At 38.8% G+C, this 25,117-nt stretch overlaps 1 protein-coding gene across 2 annotated transcripts in view; it reads right to left on the minus strand.

Annotated features, from left to right (window-relative positions):
- Nucleotides 1-3,726, minus strand: part of SLIT3 (slit guidance ligand 3) — a 588,416-nt gene extending 584,690 nt beyond the window's left edge. For both annotated transcript variants that reach the window (XM_036884704.2, XM_036884703.2), the window contains exon 1: nt 3,104-3,726. In XM_036884704.2, the coding sequence (XP_036740599.2) occupies nt 3,104-3,714 (611 nt within the window). In that variant the 5' untranslated portion in view covers nt 3,715-3,726. The remainder of the gene's footprint in view (nt 1-3,103) is intronic.
- Nucleotides 3,727-25,117: the final 21,391 nt, after the last annotated feature.

Here is a 25,117-nt window from a genome sequence, read left to right on the forward strand (position 1 = left end):
CTGCGTTATGTGCTGATATTATGGAAAAGAAGCTGAAACACAGATCCCCTGACTCTGATACCAGCTTAATTATGAACAACTGAGTAAGTCCCATTTCAGACCTGAAGCAAAGGCCAAATGGTGACAACATTAGCTGCACACAGGTTTTCCTCAACGGCATACCATGAGCCGACAATGCCTCAGAAGTCAAAAACATTCAGAGAAATAACTATAACCACACATGCACACACCCCTGCAGAAAAGCCTCTTTGGCAGATAAAGTAACAGGAATGAGAAGGTAGCAAAAGCTTCATCTTTGTTATAAAACACAACATAAACATTTGAGATCAGAAAAACTGGATTTCAGGAAGATTCTGAGCATGTGACAGCATTACTGACAAAACTTATGCCTCATGAAAAAATGAGTCTTGGGAAGTTTAGAAGGCTCACTAAAGGAAGTTTCCTTCTTCCACCCTTTGCTTACATTCTTTCAGTTGAATTGATGGTTTTCTTCAGTATATGTAATGATTTTATATACAGTTATTGGAATGGAGTAGAGGCTCAAATAATGTTTGTTGCATGAATGAAGGGAAAATGAACGAGAAATTCCTCCTTAAAGAAACTCTTAGCATAGCTTAGAAATGTCAACTATTCCCCCAAGAATGTGCAAAATTGATATGTTACATCTGAGTCAACTGAGAGAGGGTGAATTGGTGGGCTGCTCCTAGCCCTCATAGTAATCCTGACCCAGTGTGCTTCCAAAGTCTGCCCTCTTCTCCCAGGGAGGAAGGAGACGAGAATGAGGAACCAGGCTTTGCAGCCACACCACCCCCATACACTCTAGCCGAAGAGGCATCAGTGACCAGAACCAGGGCAGACGAATCACAGATATTTCAAAGCACTTCCTCCTGCACCAATGCCTGCCGGTGACCATGACTATAAGGGGCTCATTGGAATGCCCAGGAGTCCAGTTTCCACCTAGTTTCTTCAGCTGGAGAGCACATGGGCGGCCCTGAGCTGCCTCGGTCTCCTGGGGGAGGTGGTTGGATGGCACAGTGGCATCAGTGCTGTTCCTGCAGCTTTTGAACACTTGCTATCTGCCAGGAGAAGAGGCACCCACTCTCTTTGGTTTCCCAAACATGCAATATGATTTTGAGATTGGGGAGAAGTAGTCTCAAGACTCCAAATAGGAGAACTAATGTCCAAGTGAGCTGAATGTTTGCAGGGCATACCTTAAGGAGCAGAACAGCAGCCTCTTCTAAGACAAGTACAGCCAGAACCCTCCCAGGACCATCTATTTATAGATCTTGGCCCAGACTAACCCTTGTTCCATGGATGTACAGCCGAATGTAGGGGGCATGGACTTAGCAGCCAGACATGCTCAAATTCAAACACTCAACTAGCTACATAACCTTGAACAAATGACAGAATGGTTTAACCGTAAAGCAGAATAATCATCATTACCTGTGTAACGAATACCGTTGTAGTGATTCAATAAGATAATACACGCAAACAAATGGAGGCACAGAGTGCACTCATTAAGCCATAGCTATCATTATTATTTCACTAACTCATGTGATTGGTCCTGGTATGAGAAGGGAGAGGAAGATAGTTTACAAGGTATACATACCCCAAATACCACTAAAACAAGTTTTTCAGTATAATATCTGAATTAAGTTGTAGAAACCTGGATTACAGACCCTTTGTTGCCATCAATTTGCTGTATGACCTTGGGCAAGTCATTTCACATTTCTCAACCTTGTTTTCTACATGCATTAGTGAAGATTCATCTCTAAACCTCTAAAACTGCATGGTTCAACCACACAGAATAATCAGTGAATTTGAAAAAAAGAAAGTTCTCAGCTAAAGGAAAGCTCCAAGAAGAAAGAAGGCGGTTCTACTGAGTCTCTGCCCAGGGGCACATAAAGAGTAAGCAGAAGAGAAGTGGGTGACAGGAGGTGATTAACAGGAATAACACACTCTAGGACAATTCATCCTAGTCTCATGCCACTCTCTTGGAGCCTAAGGTCACAAAGGCAAAATGGAAGACCCACGCACCTACTCCGAAGACATGTGGGGATGGGGACAGAGGGAGAGCAAGACACGGAGAAGTCTCTAGCTAGAGCAAACCCTCACCCACTTCTGGGCTGTGTTCCCAGGCGTGTTCCAACCCCCCTCCACCATCTCTCTCCCTCCTTCTTCACTCCCCAACTGTGGGCTGAGAAGAGCCCACCCCGGAGTCCAAGTTTTGAATTTGGTTCGAGGATCAAAATGATAAATGTTTCCAAAACGTTGACATATGAAAAGTAAATATTTGGTTGCACAATTGGGGTTAAAACGAGGGTCAATCCACCCCACTCTACAAGCGTCTCTCCTCTTGCTGCCAAGCCCAGAATCCGAGGCTGAGTGCGGTTTGTAAGATTATAGCACTCGGTCGCATTTAAAGGGCTGTCAGCATTTCCATTCTCCGGCCCGTTTGGGGAGGCAGTTATAACCGAGCCATTAAAAATTCACCCGGGCTGCAACTTGGCATCTCCGAGGCTGCGCTCCAGGCAGGGCGGGTTTTGCAAGCATCCACTCTGAATTCATTCTGTTCCTCAGAAGTTAGACCTTCACACACACTCTCAACTTTCCTCGCAAGGGCAGCCAGGGAGCCGCTTGCCCATTCTGATCTCCAGGCTGGCCAGATTCTCAGGCTTTCTCTCAAGTTTCCATGCCCTAATGCCCCATCACCCTTCAGCATCCTCCTTTGCCCCCTCTTTAAGGAGCATGGACCCCTTATCCTCGCCCTAAGACCTCTCTGGCTGCAGTGTTCTCTCCTTCCCTCGCCTCCTCCTAGCGTTGTGCTTGGAAGCTGTCAGCGGGCCCTGCATCTTGGGCCCTCCCCCCTCCCCCCGGAGAGACACTGCTGTTTGCGTGTAACAGGGGGCTTGGGGACCTCTCTCCCCAAACCAGCCCAAAGCCACAGACCCCAACTCAGAGAGTGAAGATCCTATCCAAGAGAGGCGAGAGCAGAGACTGCATCCAGCGCAGCAAGGGGAAAGCAAGGATCTAGCGCCTGGGGCCCTTCTGCGGGACCCAGGTGGGTGGCCCGGGTGGAGCGCGGTGGGGCGAGGGTACTCACAGGCGCTCGGCGTTGCGGGGAATGCCCCGGGGAACCGCCCGGAGGCCCAGCCCGTGGCAGTCCACGCTGGCGGCGGAGCAGGTACACTTGGTGGGGCAGGCGGCGGCTGGGGGCCCGCTCAAGGCGCTCGCCAGCGCCAAGGCCAGCGCCAGGCGGGCGCGCACGGAGGCGCCGACCCCTGTCCTCCCGGGGGCCATGGTCCTGAGAAGGCTGTTTCGGCGGGACAGGGCGCCTGGAGCCCGGGGAGGCGCGCCGAGAGCTCTGGCGGCCTGGGGAGCGGGCGGCGGAGTTCGCGCGGAGGAGGAGCGAGCTCTGCGTTCAGGCGCACGGGGCGCGGGCGGAGCGGGGCGCGCCGGGCGTCGGCGGCGGCAGCAGCTCCATCGGCGGGGCCGACGTTGCCCCGCTGCGCATCGCTCGGAGTGCCCAGGTGCCGAGCGCCTCCTGGTCCCGCTGGCCCGCGGCCCGGGGCGCGGCCTGGCTCGGGGACCTGGGGCGAGCGCAATGGGGCGCAGCGCCGGGGCAGGTCTGGCTTGGGGCTGGGCTCGGGAGCGCGGCGGAGGCGGCCGGGGCACGGGGCGGCTGGACAAGCTAGCCTGGCTGGCTCTCTCCATTCACTGAGCTGAGCAGACACCGGAGACGTGGGGCCCAACCCTCCTGCCCCCCCAAAAACGCCAGCTCCGCCTCCCATTGGCTGCGCCGCGCGTCATTTCCACTAAGTTGGGAACTTTGCTGGAACAACCAAGAGCCGGGAGGGAAGAGGCTGCAGAGGGGGGAGAGGGAAGGAACGCGAGAAGGAAAGGGGCTTGGTCGGCAGGGCCCCAGAATTGAGAGTCATTCACTGTTAGGAGCCAGACACTTTTCTGTATTCTGGCACCAAGCTAGGCACTCTGTTCATAGTCTTTCCATCTGTTCCAAAACCGTCCTGCAAGGGAGTGTTAGAGTACCCCAGTTTTATAGATGAAAAAGCAAAGCTCAGAGAAGTGAAATGCTTTGGTTAAGGCCACACAGCTAGGGACCCGCACCCGCAGCACTCTCATTCACCCCCGTTTTCCATCACAGCCCATGGGAGCTGTGTCCCTACCTCAACTACAAAGGTCCTCAAAGATTCTCATCTTGTAAAGAACAACTTCTTCCTGGAGGACCTACTGTATTGACGCCAATGCTTTCCACAGTCACGTATGTTACAGAAAATGGTTGTCCACATTGTTTAGGTCACTCTGGAAAACCCTACCCAGAGGCCTGTCCTGCCTGCTTTGTCCAGACCCAATGCCCGCTGTGCAGCTAGAAATAGTGATGGCAGGCGCTTGGAGCCCTAGACTGTCTTCATAGTACTTGAGCTTCCTGACTGAGTGACTGAGCCAATCATGTCACCTCAGAGCCTTGTTTTCCTCAAAGCAGTGGGGCCACATCCCTGTCTGGGCCCACCCCCTTGGGTTGTTTGGAGCATCAAAGAACAGAAAGTGTTTAAGGTGTTTTTGCAAAACGGTCATTTGCATGTGAGGCATCCCTTCTGCCCCTAGCACCTTAGTTCTTCCAGGGCCCACTCTAAATTGGGCAGGTCTGAGCTTTTCCAGATGCCAGTGGGGAGGAGCATGTGTGTTAAAAGGCTCCATAAATACTTGTAGGAATGATTTTGTTTGTTTGTTTGGAGGGAGAGGGCAGGAACTGGAGGAAGTATTGGCCAGACTTCCTTGAGGTCTGCTCACACTGGAAAAATTTGAATGAACCCTGCACATGCATACATTCTCTCTCTCTCTCTCTCTCCCTCTCTCATACACACACACACACACACACACACACACACACACACACACACACACACACACACACACAATCACACACACCATGACGGCAGCTATGCCAATGAGAACTCTTTCCTTTTCTTTCACATAAATGCTATTCTGATTTCTTCTACCTCATTTTCCTTCAAGGAAATGTTCAACTACCTGGCCACATCCTGTGAATATATAGTAGAAGTGCAGATTTTATTTTATTGTATTTAGCAAAATTTCTAAGTCTTAGCGCTAAGCGCCCAACTTGACACACACACACACACACACACACACACACACACACACACACACCATCATTCATAAACACATTAGGTGCAATTTACTGCTGTTATTCTTGGGAGCAATTTTCTGTACAGATGCTGTTGTCATCGCCCTCTGGTGGCCATAGAGGGTCTATACTCCAGTCCACAGGGTGACTTCAGCATTTAAGAACTCTAAACATCTTTTCCTCTGAAGCTTTTCTCCAAACCTTGAACCAATTTAGTACCAGGATTGAGGCAGATGAGAGAACTGGGCAAAAGCCCAAGGGTGAAAAAGCGTCTCAGACTGTCTGGAGCAGAAAAGGGTAGGGTTTTCTTTGTTTTCCCAAATGCACGCAAGAGCATGTTTTGCAATCCCTTCAGGCTGGTCCGGGGTCTATGCTCAGCGCACAATGTGTGTGTGTGTGTGTGTGTGTGCCTGTTGCGGGAGATGCTAGGTTTTCCATTTAATCTGATAGGGGGTTTCATGAGCCTGAATAGATCTTTAAGTGACTTCATAGGTATTCATGTGCTTTTCCCTATGAGAAGGAAAACCACCTGAGAACAGAGCTGGAAGTCAATCATTCCAGAGGATGGGGCAAGTGGAAAAACAGGAGGTGCACAGGACATTGGCCGCACAGAACTAGGGACTCTCTGGACTGGCAAAACCTTAGAAATCACCTAATCCAGCATTTCTGCAAGTGCATTCTGACAATTACTAGTTCCACATGTGTTCTAAAAGGGATAGGGAATTTTCTTGAGCAAAAACCTAGTGAGAAATGTTGCTCGATTTCACCTCTCTTAAAGATTTGCATTTCCGATGAGTGTATTTAAGACACTGAGAAGTCCTGAAGTAAGGAAACCAGTTTACAATTTGTTGAACTCAGTTGCCCAGTATAGCTGACTCTTTTACATATAAACTTAAAAATTCTTTTGGAGTTTTTCCCAATAAAATTCAGCCCTGAATTTAATAACATGAAAAATGAGTCCTAGAAAGGAGAGGGCACTGGTACAAGTCCACCTTAGCTTATTAGTGAGAGAGGCAGAGCCAGGACCAAGGAGTTCCAGTGCCTAGAATGGGGCTCTGCCCACTCTCCCCTACTGAGTGTGAGGCATCTGTACAATGTGTCAGCCTCCCCAGTGAAAGACTTACTCTCCCCAGAGAAGTCGGGGTGAATGCTTAGGAGGCCAGGCGGTAGAGTAGGACCTTTATATCTAGATGGCCCTTACACTCTATAGTGTGATTTTTAGTTTCACATAAGCCTCCTGGGGCCAACTTTTGGATTTTTTTGCTTTGCTTGTCCATGGTCTTCTCAAAAGCAAACTGCCCACCCCTCTTCCCAAAAAACCCAACCTCACACTCTCTCCTACTCCTGTTTTCTGTCTCTTAGTGAAAGGCAAAACTATTTACATGGCCACCATAATCAGCTGAGGTTTTCTGGTTGTAGCAATAGAAAATAACTAACTGAAGTTTTAAAAATGACTTTTTAAGACGGCCTTTGGGTAGTACACAAAATTAGGGGAAAAACGGAAGAAAGAGGCTTCAACAAAGACAAGAACCATGACAGGATCTAGGTGCCAAGTCCAAGATTTCAAAATTCCCAGGAGGAAAAGACTAACTGGTCTGGCCTAGGTCATGAGATGAACCTGTTGGCCAGAGAAGATAAGAACCTACAGATGACAGTCCTATGGAAACTACACTCAACCAGGCAGGTAGGAGCAGTGTTCTCAAAGGAAAACTGAAAAGCTGTTAGCTGAAAAAGTAGGCAGATGATGAGAAGGCAAAGTAGCATCTTCCCTCTGTCTCACACCTCAGCCATTCATTTTCTGAGTCTTGTTAATTTTCCCAAGATTATCTCTTAAATCTGTTCCTTTTCATCTTCGGGCCTCTTGCCTTTGCTCAGATCCTAGTTTTGTGCATGACCATTGCTCATATTGGCCTCCACATCAATTCTTTAACATTTTGTTTATTCCACCAATCCATCTTTTGCCCTGATGATCAAGGGATTTTTCTAAAACGCAGACCTGACAATGTAGTTCTTAACTTTGAAGTAGATTTCCACCTCTACCACCTCAATCTCCCACCACTCTCCCACACCTGCTCAACATCCCTCCTGGAACATCCTTCCCTGCTCTTTCCAACCTGGCTGACTCAGAGTGCATTTAGCTGTCCATTCCTCCAGGATACCTTGCTGGTCCAGAAAGGCAGTGACCCTGTACAATCTATTTATTCCAACATTTTATTACAAAAATTTTCAAGCATTAAGAAATATATAATCCAACTTTGTATGCTGGATACCTAGAGGTACAAATAAATCTTTGACGATTAATGAATAATGAACAAATACATGAATGATCTTCCTAACCAGCTAGCTTATATGACATTCTCTTTTTGCAATTTCACTTATTTTGATCAGTGTTACTTGATCTTTTGAGGGAGGAGAAGGAGACTACATTTTTCCAGAATCTCCAGGTGGGTTTTTTGAAAACTATTCACACATACCCTATTCTGATATTTTTGCACCCACCCCATAGAAACTTATCATTTGTACTGGTTGTTCTCCAGTGAATTGTCCAGATCATTCTCTGCCCACGGTCATCCTGTTCTATTCCCTAGGAGGCTGACCTCTATGGATTGTATCACCTGCACTTCCTGGGCTTTGGCCACATGGAGAACTAGCTCAAAGATCTTGAGGAGATGCCTTGGCTTCCTTCACAAGGACAGCAATTTTGCAGTGGCTGTCCTCCACTACTTAAGGTCACAGTTCATATCCTCCATCTACCACTTGCACCTAATCTTTTTAGAGAATGAGGGAAGAACAGTTTTTCACTGTTGCTAAACCTTAAGAAATCTTCATTATTTGTTGATTCCTTACCCTGCCTCATGCCTCAATTTTCTCAGTAGTTCCTTTACTAAGCTTTCTTCAATTACTCCTTTGAGTTATGTCATCTGTTTCCTACTAGGGGCCCTGAAATTGACATACTACCTCACTGAACCACCAAGGCAGATCTCTGAGGAGTAGGTGAACAGGGAGGGGAGAGAGAGATGATGAGATTAAGACTTTGATCCCTATTAAATTCCCCTGGGGGAGAAAACAACTCATGAATGTAAATTTTAGGTCATTTCTGGAGAACAGAGTTAAGAGAAAGGTATCATCAGTTGGGCCTGGAAGCTTTTTTTTTTTTCAGTGAAAATGCCTCTTTCTGTCACCCTCTAGAAAGAAAGAACAATAAAGATTTATTGCCAATTAATCTATTGAGCTTTCCCATGGAACAGCATCTCCTCTGACTAAATGAATGTTTGATGAATGAATACATAGTTTTGAATAAATAACCTATTCTGGAGAAGAGATAGAGCGGCAGAACCTTCCAAAATCTAGATCCACCTGTATTGGACAACTATCACTTGGTCTTTTGCTACAACCATGTGATTATGGTTCAGAACTTTCTTGTTCTTATATGATCTTACCTCACTCAAAACAGTGATTTTTCTAGGGATGGACACATGAATGAAATCAATCAGAGTTTTCCCTGGGATTTTCCCAGCCATAGCTGGAGAAAGAGATCCAGTTGCTCTGTATTTGTAAAGCTGGAACATGTGAGGAACAGGACTGAGTGGCCATCATTTCAGCTGTGTGGCCCAAGTTGGTAGAACAGAATGGATTGACCCTTTCTAGAAGCATAAGTAGCATCTAGCTTAATTTAGCAATCAAACAACTATTTGTTTCATACATGGCCAAGAGAAAACATAGCCCACAGCTGCCAATAATCTAATTAAAGTAAAATATAAAGAGTATATGAAAGATGAGATATATGGTAAGATATATGAAAGATAAGATATTGTATATAATTAAATATTGATTGATGTGGGTCAGATAATAAGTGCTACAAAAATTCTAAAGATGGAGAAATCTTGGTTGGAAGGACTGAGGAATACCATTTGGCTTTTGAAAGATGCATAGATATGATAAGGTCATTGGGAGAGAAAAGGGTCTTTGCACTGAGAAAAGCAAGACAAGGAGGCTGGAATACAATGGTATGTGGGGATGGGGAGAGGGCTTTGGAAATGTGGAATAGAAGAGAGTTTGGGGCAGATTTCTCTTGGTCTGAGAGCAAATTTGAGAAAAAGAGTTTTGATGCCTGATTTGCCCTTGAACATGGCTTGGCCACCTTACTTTAGGAGCTGGAAGGCTCTGTGCAGAGGCAATGGCTCTAACCTTGAGAGATGACACAGATTAGAATCCCCAGAAGGGAACCACAAATAGCCTCCCAGATCAGCTTTGCCCTGGTCTGAGAGGAAGCCAGATGATGTGGGAGGCACTTATTTCTCTAAACTGATGCCTCAAGACAGTGACTCAGCCAGATGTGGGGTCAGGTTCCTAGTCCTCAGTACCAGAGTGCTGACCTGAGCAGCCTGGCAGACAGGTGAGTGCAATCATGGGCCTCTCCAGACTAGGCAATGAAGATTTGTCTCATATTTGAGCAAAGCAAGAACTGTCACTGGGGAAATGGCTCTCCAATTTGAGGAGTATTAATCACCCAATTAACCAGAACACCTGCTCATAAAACTCATCCCACCCAGGGAACCAAATTAAACAAAGCATGAGGATGTGCGGTACAGACTTGGCAGTGGCATCTGCATCTTTGGCTGGCCTCCCTGGGCACTGGGGCTCATAAAACTCTCCAGCCAGCTGTTGGGCTTGACAAAAACTTCAGAGTATCTGACTTGTTTAGCAAGCAATGATAAGTGCAAACTCAGAGAAACTCCTCTTGCAACTTACCTGGAATCATGGATGCCCCTGAGGTGCTGGACACTGTTCTGAGTATTTTGCAAATATTAACTCTTTAATCCTCACAACCACCACATGAAGTCCCCTACTGTGGCAGAGGCTAGCTTGATGTTCACATATCCAGTTTCTTCTCCCTCGGCACACAGGAATACTACATTTCCCAGACTCCCTTGCAGTTAGGTTGGGGATGCGCCTTATTCTGACCAATGGAGCCTGTGCAGAAGTGATCCGTACCACTTCCAGACTTGGTCTTTGAAACCTGACACAATCAGGCAATCTTTGCCTGTTGGCTAGACAAATAGAAGAGACACAGTGAGGGATCCCAGGATCCCAGAGTGTATAGTGGAGTCACAGAAAGGAAGACCCTGAATCAGCACATAGAAGGCAAACAGTCTGTAACATGAGAAAAACCTAAACCCCCTACTGAAATGTGGTGGTTGTTTCTTATAGCCATTGACATTACCCAGGTTGATATGCTGATGCAGTCCTGACAATTATGTTCCCCCAAATCATATGGGACCAAAATTAGGGAAAGCTGTTATCTACATGATATGATTTTAGAAATAACAAGAAATTCCCCCCTCCCCAAAATAATATCTCCTCCTATTGATTAATTGATGAAATGCTTTTAAATAGTAACCCTCATTATTTGCCCTTCATTTATTTATTCAACATATATTTACTGATTACTTTCTAGGTACAGGCAATGTTATGCATTTTGTAGCTACCCAAAGTAAACATGATTGCTTCTCTCATGGAGTCTTGTATGGGCAACAGATGTAAAAAATTAAACAAGAAAATAAATATATAATTGCAAATAATAAAGTGCTGGGAAGGGAATTAATAGAGTGGTATGATAAAGGTTAATCAAGGCTGGAAAAGTTCAAAAAAGCAGTCAGGGAAGAAGACTCCAAAGACAAGAAGAATCTAGCTATGATATAATAAGGTATAGTGTGAGGTAGGTTACTATGCCAAGAGACAAAACAGCACATGCAAAGTCCCTCCTACAGTACAAGTTGGCTAGCTGGAAGAACATGAGGAATCTGGGCCCTGTGGATGGATCCTAGAACATGAGGGAGACTTGTTCAGGGAAGGTCAGAATTATTCATCCTTGGATTGACCCCAGTCTATCTGATGTATGACAATGAGTGATATTGCTTCTATCATTTGTATTATAGAAGCCTAAAATTTTGGGTTAGTCTGCTCTGACACAGAATCTATTATAGTTTCAGGGGTATTTGTATACAAGGGGGCTGATAAAAAGCAAAATTATTAGGGAATTTATATTAAAGCTATCTTGTATAGGCAGCATCATATTTTTCTGCAGCTTAAAAATTTTTCAATATGGCTGAAGGATAAGGGATAGAGCTAATGGAGACCATCATGGTAAGGGGTTAAAGACCCTCTTACCTACTCCTGGAGCCACTACCTCATTGACTGATTACTCAGTGCTAGGTAAATTATGTACATTTCTGTAAAATATTTTATTGTACAAATTTTTGTTTTTCCCAGTTTTAGAAAAAGAGTGGTATCACCGCCTACCAAGATAGCGAGACCAAAAACCTAAATGTAATCTTTAATTCTACTCTTTTTCTCTTCTTACTCCACCCCATTGATCAGCTCACCAAGACATCTTGATTCCTTGACTTAAAACACTGTGAGATCCTACTCCGAATGCTCCAACTCTTTAGATTTTTTTCAGGCCTTAATGGCCTCTCCCAGGTGCTTTCATTGGCTTCCCTGCTCAACTCCACCAGTCATATTGCAGAGCCATAAAGACATTTTCATTACTTACAGAAGTAAGTATAAAGTATGTACATGGTAAAGAAGGGTCTTTGTCAACTAACCTTGTCTCTGCCTTTATTTATCACTTCATTTATTCACAAATCCCCATTACTAGCTTAGGCTGAGCCATAGAAAATTAGTTTCTGAGAGTGTTGAGTTGTTTGCCGTCAGTCAACTTATCCCATGCTCCTCTCTCTTTCTGCAATGCCCTTGCCTTCCTTCTCCCTCTGGTGAAATTGTCTGGGCCCTTCACCATGCGACTCAAGCATCTGCATCTCTATGAAGCATCTTATGCTTCCCTCCTGTAACATCCCCATTATATTAGAGACCTCTTCATTTGATCTGTGGCAGTAGAAATTTCCATTAGTATACTCCTTACACTAATGCAATTATCTTAGTACAATTCTCTCTCAAAGAGATTATGAGTCCCTTGAGTGATGTAATGTAATTAATTGAACTTCTTGAGAAAGCTGTCTGTCCTCACTGGGTCCAATTCCTCTTATATTCTTTCTTCAGTCCACCTCACCCCTTTCAGAATTTCTCCCCAGCACTGAAACTATTCCTTCAATGACCTCCCCATTTTTCTAGTTAATTAAGCCAAAATTCTTGGAATCATCCTCATTTCTCCCTTTCTTTCATACACAATGTCCAAACAATTGGCAAATCCTGTTTACTTTTTCTTCAAGTCCAGAATTCCACCATGTCATTCTGACATGAATTCTAGTAATAGTCTGCCCTGAATTCAAGTAATGGTCTCCCAATACCTTGCTTCCGTCATTTCCCATTTTGTAGCCAACCTTTCACCAAGCATCCCCATACTGTTAAAAGATATGTCAGATCATGTCATTCTTCTGATCCAAACCTTCCAAGAGAGAGAGAGGCTTCTGCTTCTAGCTGTGATGGAGTAACAGGAACTGGATTTACCATTCAGTCTTAACTGGAGAAAGCTGGACACAATATATGAAAAAGATGGTTTTCAAACACTGGAAAATAAAAAGTGTTATTATTGCTCCTTGAAATGAGAAACAGATGAGGTAAGCTGTACAATTATGCCACCTTACTGTCTAGAGATAATTTCCAGACTGCAGTGAAGGGATAAGAACTCTGCATTCTCTCTAAAGTGATGAGGCTAAGTTCGGAGAGACCAGTATGTCTAGAGCTGTAACACTGTACACCTGGGAGGTGGGAGCTAAACAGAAGAGAGTTTCAGAGATCTATAGAGAGGTTCCCTTCAGCCTTTGCTGAGTATTACTGTGAGTATTTGTAAGAGAATTAGTGTTACATGGGGCTGGGGAAAGAACTACCAGTCAGCAGTAGGCTGAAAAATTCCCAGAATTCACACAAGACGGGGAATAGCTAATGTTTCAACTGGCCACAGTGAAAGGCCCCCATAATAATATAAGGAATTGAGTAGAAATTTCAGGAAGAGTATTGCCTTTGTAGTAGCGCTAAAAACACTTGGATACACCCTAAGACTTCAAGTCTCAAAAGGCTCCAACTGGTTCCATGTAACTTAACTGTGAGATAGAACAAAGTCCTATACTCTTTAAAAAAATACAAGAGCACCCACCAATGTAAATTTCACAGTGACTGTCATCCAATCAAATATCACCAGGAACACAAAGAAGCCTGGAAATATGACTTATAAAAAAGCAAAAAATGGTAAAATCAATACAAACAGACCCAGAAGAGGTAGGAGGTTAAAACAGCTATTGTAAATAAACTTAACATACTTAGGAAGTAGGGAAAGAATGTAAGATATAAAAGGAACCAAATGGAACTTCTAGAGATGTTAAATGCAATAGCCAAAATGAAAATGCACTGGATGGGATTAATAGCAGGTAAGATCAAGCAAAAGGTCTTATATCCAGGATTTATAAAATTCATAATTAAAAGACAAACAGCCAAATTAAAAATAAACCAAAAACTTTTAGAGTCACTTCATCAAAAAAGATATATGAAGAGGTATAGATAACAGGTAGACACATGGAAATATGCTCAAAATCACTAGTCATTAGGAAAATGCAAATTAAAATTATAGTGAGATACTGCTGTACTGCCCCTAGAATGGCCAACATCAAAAAGACTGAAATTGCTAAGCTTTGATGAGGATTAGAGAAACTGGAACCCCCAATCAGTGCTAGTAAGAATTAAAATGATGCAACCACTTTGGACAACAGTTTGGCAGTTTCTTAAAAGTTAAACATATATTTATCATATGACCCAGTAATTTCATTCTTAAATGCTTACTGGAGAAAAAGGAGCACATATATCTACACAAAGACATGTGTAGCAATATTATTCATAGTAGCTCCAAACTGGAATCCATCTATGTCTATTAACTAAGGATGATAAAAAACTAAAATTGATGTATCCATATAATGAAATATTACTGAGGTTAAAAGGAACAAACTTCTGATACACACAAAAATGTGGACAAAGCTCAAAAATATATGTAATAAACCAGACACAAAAATAAGAATAAATATTGTATGATTCCATTTACAATTTAAAGAAACGTAATATATACATAGGTGCAGAAAGCAGACTAGCAGTTTTCTGGGTAGGGGTTAGGGGCTGGGCAGTGGGAATTGACTGGTAACAGGTATGAAGAAACTTTTTGGAGTGATTGAAGTATTCAAAGACTGGAGTGTAGCAATAGTCACACACTATATAAACTTATGAAAACTCAGAGCCCAACTGGACTTAAAATTTTTATTGTGTATTTAAAATTAAACTTCAGTAAAGCTGTTAAAAAAGATAACTGTTTAAATAAAAATAACAATGTACCAAGGAGTTTATAATATATGTAGAAATGAAGTAAATGAAAATAGTAGCACAAAGGACAGGAGGAAAGTAATGGCAGTATAGTGTTGTGAGGTTATTACATTATAGGTAAAGTGGTATAATATTATGTGAAGGCAGAAGGTAAACTATGATAAATTTGAAATACGTGTTGTAAACCATCAAAAAGTAAAAAATAAAACAAACATATATAGCTAAAAGCCAATAGAATAAAGTAAAATGATAAAAAAATTCTTATTAAATCTAAAGTAAGTTAAGAAAGTAGGGGGAAAAAAGGGAGAAAGAACAGTTGGGACAAATATTAAACAAACAGAAAAACAGTAGATTTAAACCCAAATGGCAATAATTACATTACATATACATGGTCTAAACAATCCAATTTAAAGCCAGAGATTTGTCAGGTTGGATTAAAAAAAGCAAGACCCAACTCAATGATATCTATAGAAATATACAAACATGAAGATGATAAAAATAAAAGGATGGAAAAGAATGCAGCATGAAAACACCAATCAAAGAAAGCTAAAGTGGTTATTAATACTAGACTAAGTAGATTTTAAAACAAGCATTTCTCAGAATAAAGAGGGGACATTTAATAAAGATAAAGGGGTTAATTTACCAAAAAAGACATAACAATCTTAAATGTGGATGCATCCAACAATGGGCTTAAAAATACATGAAAAGAGAAGCTAGAAGAGCAAAAAGAAGAATAGGTCAATGCACAGGTATAGTTGGAGTTATCAAAACTCTTACTTCAGTAACTGCTAGACAAGAAATCACTAAGGATATATAAATACTTGAAAGCCAGTAGTAATCAAATAAGCCTAAATGACATTTACCACCAAACAACAGCAGAATATACATTAGTTAATTCCACTTGGAACATTCACCAAGATAAAATTAAACATAGTCTGGATCATAAAGCAAGATTCAATAATTTTAAAAGGTTTCAGATTATATAAAAATATTCTCTGAGCACAATAGAATTAAACTAGAAACCAAATACACAAAAATATGTGGAAAAATAATTTTTAAAAAATTAAAAATTAAACAGCACTCTTCTAAATAAACCATGGTCAAAAGAAGGAATCAGAAAGAAAATAAGAAAATATTTTTAATTGAATGAAAATGGAAACACAACATATGAACACTTGTGGAATAAAGCTAAAGCAGAGTTCAAAGAGAATATTTTGGCATTAAATAGTTATATTAGAAAAGAAGTAATGTTGAAAATCAATAACCTAAGCTTCCACATTAAGCAAGTAGGTAAAGAAAAGAACATCAAGCACAAAGTAAACAGAAGGATAGAAATAATAAAAATCAGAAATCACCAAAATGGAAACAAGGATGTAATGGAGAAAACCAATTAAATCAAAGTTGGCTCTTTGAGAAGAAATATAAAATTGAAAAATTCTAGAAAGGATAATCATGAAAAAAAGAGAAAATATAAATTATTAATATCAGGAATAAAACTGGGAATATCTCTATAAAGCTAACATTAAAAGAAAAGAAAATATTATAAAAAGCTTTAGCTTAACTTTGATAAACTTAGATTAAATGGACAAATTGTTTGGAAGACACAAACAACAAAAGTTCACTTAGGAAGAAATACATAATAGGTTATTACAAAATTTAATTCATTGTTTAAAAACCCTCCCACAGAGAGAATTCAGGTTAAATGGTTTCCCTGTCAAATCTGACCAATTTTACACAAACTATTCAAAAAAACAGGAAAGGAGAGAATACTTAAGAACTCATTCATGTGGTCAAAATTACCCTGATATCAAAACCAAAGACATTATAAAAAATAAAAAATTATATACCAATGCCTTCATAAATCTTAAAAACCTCTGACAAAATAATAGAAAGTAAATACATAATAAAAAGGATAATATATCATGACCAAGTGGTACTGATCCCAGATATGAAAAGTTGGTTCAACACTTGAAACTAATCAATGTCATTTGCTATATTAACAGAGTAAAGAAGGAAAAAAAACCTATGATCATTTAGATAGATGCAGAAAAAGCATCTGACAAAATTTCACATGATAAGCATTCTCAGAAAACTAGGGAAAACAGGAAACTTCCTCCACCTGATAAGGATATCTACAAAAACCTCTATAACATATGATTAAAGAATGAATGCTTTCCTCTTCAAATCAGGAACAAAGGAAAGATGTTTGATCTCACCACTCATTTTCAATACCATACTGGAGGTCCTAGCCAATGTAGAAATATGAGAAAAAGTAAAAAGGCATAAATATTTGAATGGATGACATAAACTTCTATTTACAGAAAGTATGATTGTCTACATAGGATATCCTGAAGAATCTATTCACAAGTGAGTTTGGTAAGGTTGGAATTTATATAGTCAGTGAATGAAAATCAATTGTTTTCTTAGATTCTGTCAATGAATAACTGGAAATAGAAGTTCAAATTAATCTATACATTCAATGTAACCCCACTCAAAATTCTAGCATGAATATTTTTGTAGAAATTGACAGGGTAATTACAAGATTTTTATAGAAAGGCAAAGGAACTAAAATAGCTGAAATAAGCAATTTTAGATAAGAACAAAGTTGAAGGATTTACATGACCTGATCTGAAGACTAACTACAAAGCTAGAGTAATCAATACAAAGTGATACTGGCTAAAAGAGAGACACATAGATCTAGGGAATGGAATGAAGAGTTCAGAAATAGATCCATATATATATATATATACATGGTCATTAATTTTCAACCAAAGTGCCAAGATAATTCAATGGGTAAAAGATGATGTTTTCAGCAATGGGTGGTGGAACAACTGGCTGTCTAAGTGCTAAAGAAGCAAATAACCTTGACTTCTTCCCTGCACCATATACAAAATTAACTTGAAATGGTCTATATATAAATGTTAGTGTCAAACGCATAAAAATTTCTAGAAGAAGACAAGGGGAAAGTCTTTTGGAGCTTGTGTTAGGCAAAGATTTCTTAAGATACATAAAGACAGACCAGAACAGAAAAAATTAGTAAGTTGAACTTAATAAAAATTAAAAACATTTCTTCTTTGAAAGATATTAGAAGAATAAAAAGATAAGTGACATATATCTGATAATGAGTCCAGAAAACACAAAAAACTCTCAAAATCCAGTAAGACAAGCAACCCAATAAAAAATGGGTGAAAATCTGACAGACCCTTTACCAAAGAAGATATACAGATGGCAAATAAACTCATGAAAAAAACTTAATGTTATTAGTTATTAAGGAAATGAAAATTAAAATCATGAGATACCACTACATATCCAATTAGAATGGCTAACATTAAAAAGTACCATTGAAAATGTAGGGCAACCGGAAGTCTCACACACCTTATTGATGGGACTGCAAAATGGTAAAGTCTTTGGCGGTTTCTAATAAAGTTATGCATTCACTTACTATCTGACTCAGAAACCTCACTCCTAATATTTAAGCAAGAAAAATGAAAACCTATGCCCGCAAAAGATTTATATACAGATGCTTATGGAAGCTCATTAATAGTAATCAAACAATAGGAACAAGTTAAATGCTCATCAGTTGGTGAGTGTATAGCCAATTTGTGGTATATTAATATAATGAAATACAACTTAGCAGATAAAACAAAGCATCAATACAAGCAACAAAATGGATGAACCTCAAAAGCATTATGCCAGTGAAAGAAGGTACAAAACTTACACACTCTTGAGATTACATCTGTATGACATTTTGAGAAGGCAAAATGCAGATCAGAAACCAGATCATCGATTACTAAGGACTCGGGGTGAGGGGATATAATTAGCTACAAAAAGATACAAGGAACCTTTTTGCAATGATGGAAATGTTCTATGTCTTACTTATGGTTTTGGTTATAGGACTACATACATTTGTTAAAATTCATCCCAATACACCCTTAAAAGGGGAAAATTTTATCATCTACAAATATCTCAATAAACCTGATCCGAAAAATTTCACCCAAGCCTCAGTTTCTTCATTTATAAAATTGTAGCCACTGTTATTAATTTTTTTCTTAAAAATGATGCTTTTCCATGGAAATATTATTCTGGTCCTGATTTCTAATTTATTGCTTTGATTACCACTTGCCATTTTGTGTCACTGATAAATAGAGATAAGATACATTTATGACAAGCATCTATTATTGTGCTTTATATGTACTGGTAACTTGTACAATACTTAAATTTGAGTATGATATTTAATAAAAGAAGAACAAAGAATATTTTCAGGGGTCAAGCAGACATACCAAATTCCAGACCATGATGAGAATATTTTGCTTTTAGAATTCATGCCCTGACCTCTCAGTATGCAATGGAATTTTGACTGGGTAGAAGGAAGAATTCTCAAAAATGTTCCTATTTACTTCCCATGGCCAAGGAGGTATCAGGGTTCTGACATAAAGCAGTGAGACTTGTAAATGCATTTTCATAGCTGACATAATTACAGTCAGAGTAATTGAATCCATTTTGTGTTTCTTCCCTTCTGTTTCCTCTGGAAGTAGGGTTGCTCCCTTATTTGGCCTCAGAACTCATCCTGTGTTTACATCCTATTACAGCTCTAACAGTAATTCTTATTGCTTAACCTTCACGTCTACTGCCTTTACAAATTTTCTCCCTTAGCTGAGTGATATATTTCCTACTATGGGTCCCAATTTTTAGTTATTCATTTCCACTGGGACAATCTTCTTAAACCTACCATAGCTGAATTTGCTAAACCAGACCTATCTGTAAACTGCACCATCATGATCATTATTTGACTTTCTAATAGTAATCATAACAATAATAATAATATGGCACCCATTACCGATAATTGGTAATTGGGCTCAGGACAATGCTGAATACTTATAACTAATCCTCACAACTGTCATGTAGCATAGGTGTGGGCTCCATTTCACAATGAGGAATTGAGGCACAGAGCATCTGAATGGCTTTGCCTGGGACACTTATACTATGAATGGCAGATGGAGCCTCCAGCACAGGTCTGACTCTAAAACCTATATTCTTTCTTTGGCTGAGAAGGATAAAAAGCTCAACTCTACTTATGAGCAAGGACATATGGACCCAGGAATTAATTTAGGTCAAACTTTTGGAAAGAGAGAAAGAAATGACACTTCAAAAAAATATTTGGCAAAACTTCCCTCTTAATGTAGCCACTGACAACCTTTAGATTTCCTCTTTAATTACAACAGAGCCAATCTCCAGACAATTGCTTTTTCTTGATGATTGCTGGTAAGCAAATCCTGGTGGCAGGTTGGTAAGTATACACCCATATGACTGCTTACTTATATCCAACCTGCAGCAGACATCACTAAATCAATCACAGAGATCCTCAGCACAGAGCCCTTAGGTGGCTTCCCAGTCATCCCCATTATTCCTTTGGGGTAGCTTCCAGCAACTGATAACCATTGATAGAAAAGCCAAGAATTGTCTGCCATTCCTGTCCTAGCTGAGCTTGTGTGGCTTGTGTTTTGATTCTTCCCTTCTACAGAAAAAAGCCTAGACAGACGTCGTAGATGAATGACAAAGGTGTCATCTAGCAACCTGTTATGAAATCTCTCTTTTGAGAGATCATATCCACAGATATCCATAGCTGCTCTTAAGATGTCAACCCCAGAACACTGAAGAACATTCTCAGCAACTGGGATTTTATGCATCTAATTCTACAATTATAAAGTGAAAAAGTGGGGGGTTATTTAACTGTACCTGAGAAGGATAAAATTTAGATCAGCAGTTCTACACACTAGAAGCCCTGGAGGGCTTTTAAACTATATAGATTCCTTAACACCATTCTAGACAAATTAATTTCACATCCAGATATACATCTGAAAGAACTCAGCAATTCTACAACTGGTGCACACATATTAAAACATGCTAATTATAGCACTGCTTGCAAATACAAATTATTAGGAAAACCTAAATGTCTACCAAATAATGGGTAAATAAATTTTGATTATACATACAGTGGAAAATATACAACTGTTTAAATCAATGAGAGCTTTGTGTATCAACATAAACATACTTTTAAAACACAATTAGGTGAAAAATGAAGTTCAAAAATTTTATGCGACATATTATGCTGTTTATATAAAGCTTTCAAACAAGCAAATTTGACACCATTGTTCTTTACTGTCATTTCCTGAACAAAGTAATTAGAAAAGCAATAGGAATGTAAACACCACATTATGGATAATAGTCACCTACAGGGAAGAAGGGAGGTCATTGGGGTAAGGAACTTCAACTCTTATCTGTGGCATTTTTCTTCTTTAGAAAATTCTAAAACAAATATGGCTAAATTTTAAGGTTTAGCAAATATGAAGAGTTCAAGAGCATTTCTATATTATTTTTCAACTTTTATATATGCTAAAGTATTTCAGTATGTAAATCGCTTTTCTGCCATTAAAGTCGTCAGATAAGATGTATGAAAAATTAGCACAATACCACATAACTGGGAGTAAATAATTGGTCATTAAATGGTAGATAGCTTTATTATGAACTCATCAATTATGGTAGATTATAGAGGTGTATCTGTCTGACTCTAAACAAAGATTTCCTACTAAGCCCATGCTAAAATAAGTTATTCACATGCTTGTAGGAAACCATTTTTTTTGTAAATAAAACTTAAAAATAATAATAGGTATGTTGTATTTCCAAGGACCCTAAAAACTTCCATTCTCTTCCCAAATATACCTGAGGAAGTCTCTTCGCATCTCTAACTCTGGGTTTAGGCCTTATCCTTCTGAAAGTATATATTTGTTGCTACAACATGTGTATGCAGAAAGCAGCTTATTACACCATTATTGTCCATTAATCTCTGAACATAGATATGTAAGAATAGTAATCCATGGAGTGGAATATAAGCCATATAAAATATCTTACCATGACTGGAATGAAAGATTGGAAATGAAAGATCCATTGGACTGTGCCTAACCTTAGTGAGAAGAACCTTGAACTCAGGGAAGCAGGCAGGGTAGCCCCTCATAGTATGGCCTTGGAATCAGTCACAGTTGAATTACAGACCCAGACTTTCCATTTGCTAGTTTTGTAACCTAGGGAAAGTTATTTAATCAAAGGGAGCTTCATTTTCCTTATCCATAAAAAAATAGATAGTGGTAGTATCTATTACACAAAGCTATTGTAAACAAAATAAATTCTATGATATAGGCAGAGTTTAGCACAGTGTCATTTAAATAGTACACTCAGTTGATGTTGTTTATACTATTAGTATTTTTCTTTTTTGCCAGTAAGTGGGATGTTAGTTGGTGAGTTTGGTAGATATATTATTACTAAAATACTGAATGCTTCCTAAAGAACAAATGAGGATAATCACTCTCATGACTCTTATTCAACATCATATTAGAAGTCCTAGCCAGTGAAATAAGTCAAGAGAAAAAAACTGTTAATATTCACATTAAAAAAGAAGAAATAAAACTGTTTATATTCACAGATAACATGATTTCTATATAGACATTTTTTTCTATAAAATAAATACTCTATATTTTGGAGTAGAATATCTAAAAATCTACTAGTGGTAATATGTTACAAGATAAAGGAATCAATTGTGTTTCATATATACTAGCAATGAAATTTTAAATTTTAAACAAGAATATAATTTACAATATCACCAAAGTCATGAAATAAATAGGTATATATCTAATAAAATTTGTGCAAAATCTGTATGCTAAAACTACAGGGTAATGAAAAAAGTTTTAAAGCTTAAATATAGATACCTTAGAGTTACAGACTGACAGACACAACATTCTAAGATACCAGTCCTTCCCAAAATTGATATATAGATTCAATTATCATAATTAACATAATTTCAACTACCATTCTAGTAGAAATTGACAAGTTATATCTAAAATGTGTATGTAAAGGTGAAAAAACTAGAGTAGTCAAAACAATTTGAAAAAGAAGAACAAAGGTGAAGAACTTACACTACCTTATTTCAAAACTTAATGTCAAGATATAGTAATTAAGACAGTGTGGTATTGGTGAAAACAAGACAGACACATATGTCAATGGCATATAATAGAGTGTCCAGAAAAGGAACCACACATATAAAATCAATTGATTTCAACAAATGTTTAAGGTAATTCAATAGAGAAAGGTGATCTTTGAACAAATTGTTTGGATAAGTGAATATCCATACCAAAAAAACAAAATAAAAAACAAAACCCTTCCATCCATACCTAGTACTACAGACAACAAATTAAAAATGGATATAGAAATAGGTATAAATCCTAAAACTGTAAAATTTTTGTAAGAAAACAGGAAAAAATCCTTGTGGTCTTAGATTAGGCAACTATTTCTTAGATATGACACCACAAGCACGACACATAAAAAAAATTCACAAATTAAGCTTCATCTAAATTAAGAACATCTGTTCTTCAAAACATACTTAAAACAATTAAAAGAGAAAACAACAAAACAACTAAAATCGGCAAAGATTTGAACACTTAACCAAAGAAGTACACCAATGGCAAATGAGCACATGAAAGGATATAAATTAGAATGGCAATGAAATATTGCTACATGCAGATTAGAAGAAAAAAATGGATGTTGTGAATTGCTAGTGAGGGTATAGAGCAACTATAACTCATAGGTTGGCTGGTAGGAATGTAAAAATGATATAGCCATTTAGAAAACTACTTGTTTCCTCAAAATTGCCACATATGACCCAGCTATCTCATTTCTAGGTATTTAAATACATGAGAGCATTATGTTCACACAAAATGGCATATGCAGATGTTTATAGAAACTTTATTCATAATGCCAAACACTGGAAACAACCCAAATGACTTTCTATTGATGAATAAGCAAATAAACTATATTTATTCTGTGGAATACTACTCAGCAATAAAAAACAAACAATAGATATACACAACAGCTTAGATGAATCTCAAATGCATTATATTGCATGAAATTAGTCTGATAAGGCTACATTATCTATGATTCCATTTGTATGATGTTCTGAAAAATGAAAATTACAGAGACAGAAAACAGATCAGTGGTTGCCATGGACTGGGGTGGGAGGAGAGGTTGACAACAATGGGGCATGAGGAACTTTTGTGTGCACGACAGAACAATTTTATATTTTGGCTATGGCAGAAATTGCATGACTATGCATTTCTCAACTCTCATAGAACCATATACTAAAAAAAGAAAATTTTGCTTTATGGAAACTGTATTTGATATACCTGAGTAAAAAAATAAAATAAAAATCTAGGTTGACTGCTCTGTTACTTCCTCAGCACTTTGAAATGATTATTCCACTGCCTTCCATCCTCTACTGATGTTAATGTTATCTCTTGGCTTAACTAAAATATACCAAGGAATGTATTTATTTTTACTTTTTAAAAATTCTGCTTTCCAAATCTGAAGGATCATATCTTTTATTAGGTCTGGAAAATTTTCAGCATCATCTCTTTGAATATTTCATCTCCTATTCTAATTCCTCTTTATGTAACATTTACAATAGATAAAATTGATTCTTCCCATTCTTATATTCCTTTTTATATTTTCCATCTTTTTATCCTCTAGTTGCATTCTGGAGAATTCTTCAGATTTATTTCTCAGTTTTCAATTCTTACCTCAGTTGTGTCTGATCTGTTTTTTAACAATCCATTGCCTTTTAAAATGTTCATTGAAATATAGCATACACAAATAAGTATAAGTCATAAATGTCAACTCAAATAATTTTTACAAACCAAACACACTGTGTAACTACCATCCAGATCAAGAAATTGTTGCCAGCACTCCATAGACACCCTTTGCATCCCTTCTCAGTTACTGGACCCACTGCAAAGGCAACCACAATTCTGTTTCTAACACCACAGATTAGCTCTTCTAGTCCTGAGCTTAATATAAATGGAATTTTCAATCTGAACTCCTTTGGCTTATTTTATTCAACATTATTTGTGAGGACCATCATATTTTTGTGTCTAATGTTCATTTCTCATTGTGGTTCAGTAATTTACTGCGTTAAGACTTTAAACATGATCTCTTGTACATTTATATAAAAGTGGGTAGCTTCCTATTTGAGGCAATTATGAATAAGGCTGTAAGAACATTCTTGTCCATGTCTTTTTGTGTAGATAATTCTGCCTTTCTGTTAAATGTATATAACTGTCTTCCTCCAGTAACTTTGATCTGAAACCTCATTCTTTCATCTGCTTTTGCCTTCTGAATTCTTCTTCCACTTTTAAGGACACTTGTGATTACATTGGGTATACTGAGATAATCTCCCTTTTTTAAGGTCAGGTAATTCACATCTTAATTCCATCTGTAGACTTAGTTCCTCTTTGCAACCTAACATATTTACAGATTCTGGAGGTCAGGATATAGAGTTCTTCTGGGAGCCATTATTCTGTCTACCACATAGGGCATGCATATATTCAGTTTATTTTACTGTATAATAGTTTTCCAAAGCAGCTATGCCAATTTACACTCCTACAACAGTGGAAGAAAGTTTTAATTGCTTGATATCCTTGTCAACATTTAAAAAGCTTTTTTCATTTTATTCATTTTGGTAATGTTGAACTGGTACCTCACTGAAGTTTTAATTTGTACTTCCCTAATGATTAATGATGTTGAACA

The sequence above is a fragment of the Manis pentadactyla genome, chromosome 2 (genome assembly GCF_030020395.1).
Source record: "Manis pentadactyla isolate mManPen7 chromosome 2, mManPen7.hap1, whole genome shotgun sequence".
Lineage (NCBI taxonomy): Eukaryota > Metazoa > Chordata > Mammalia > Pholidota > Manidae > Manis > Manis pentadactyla.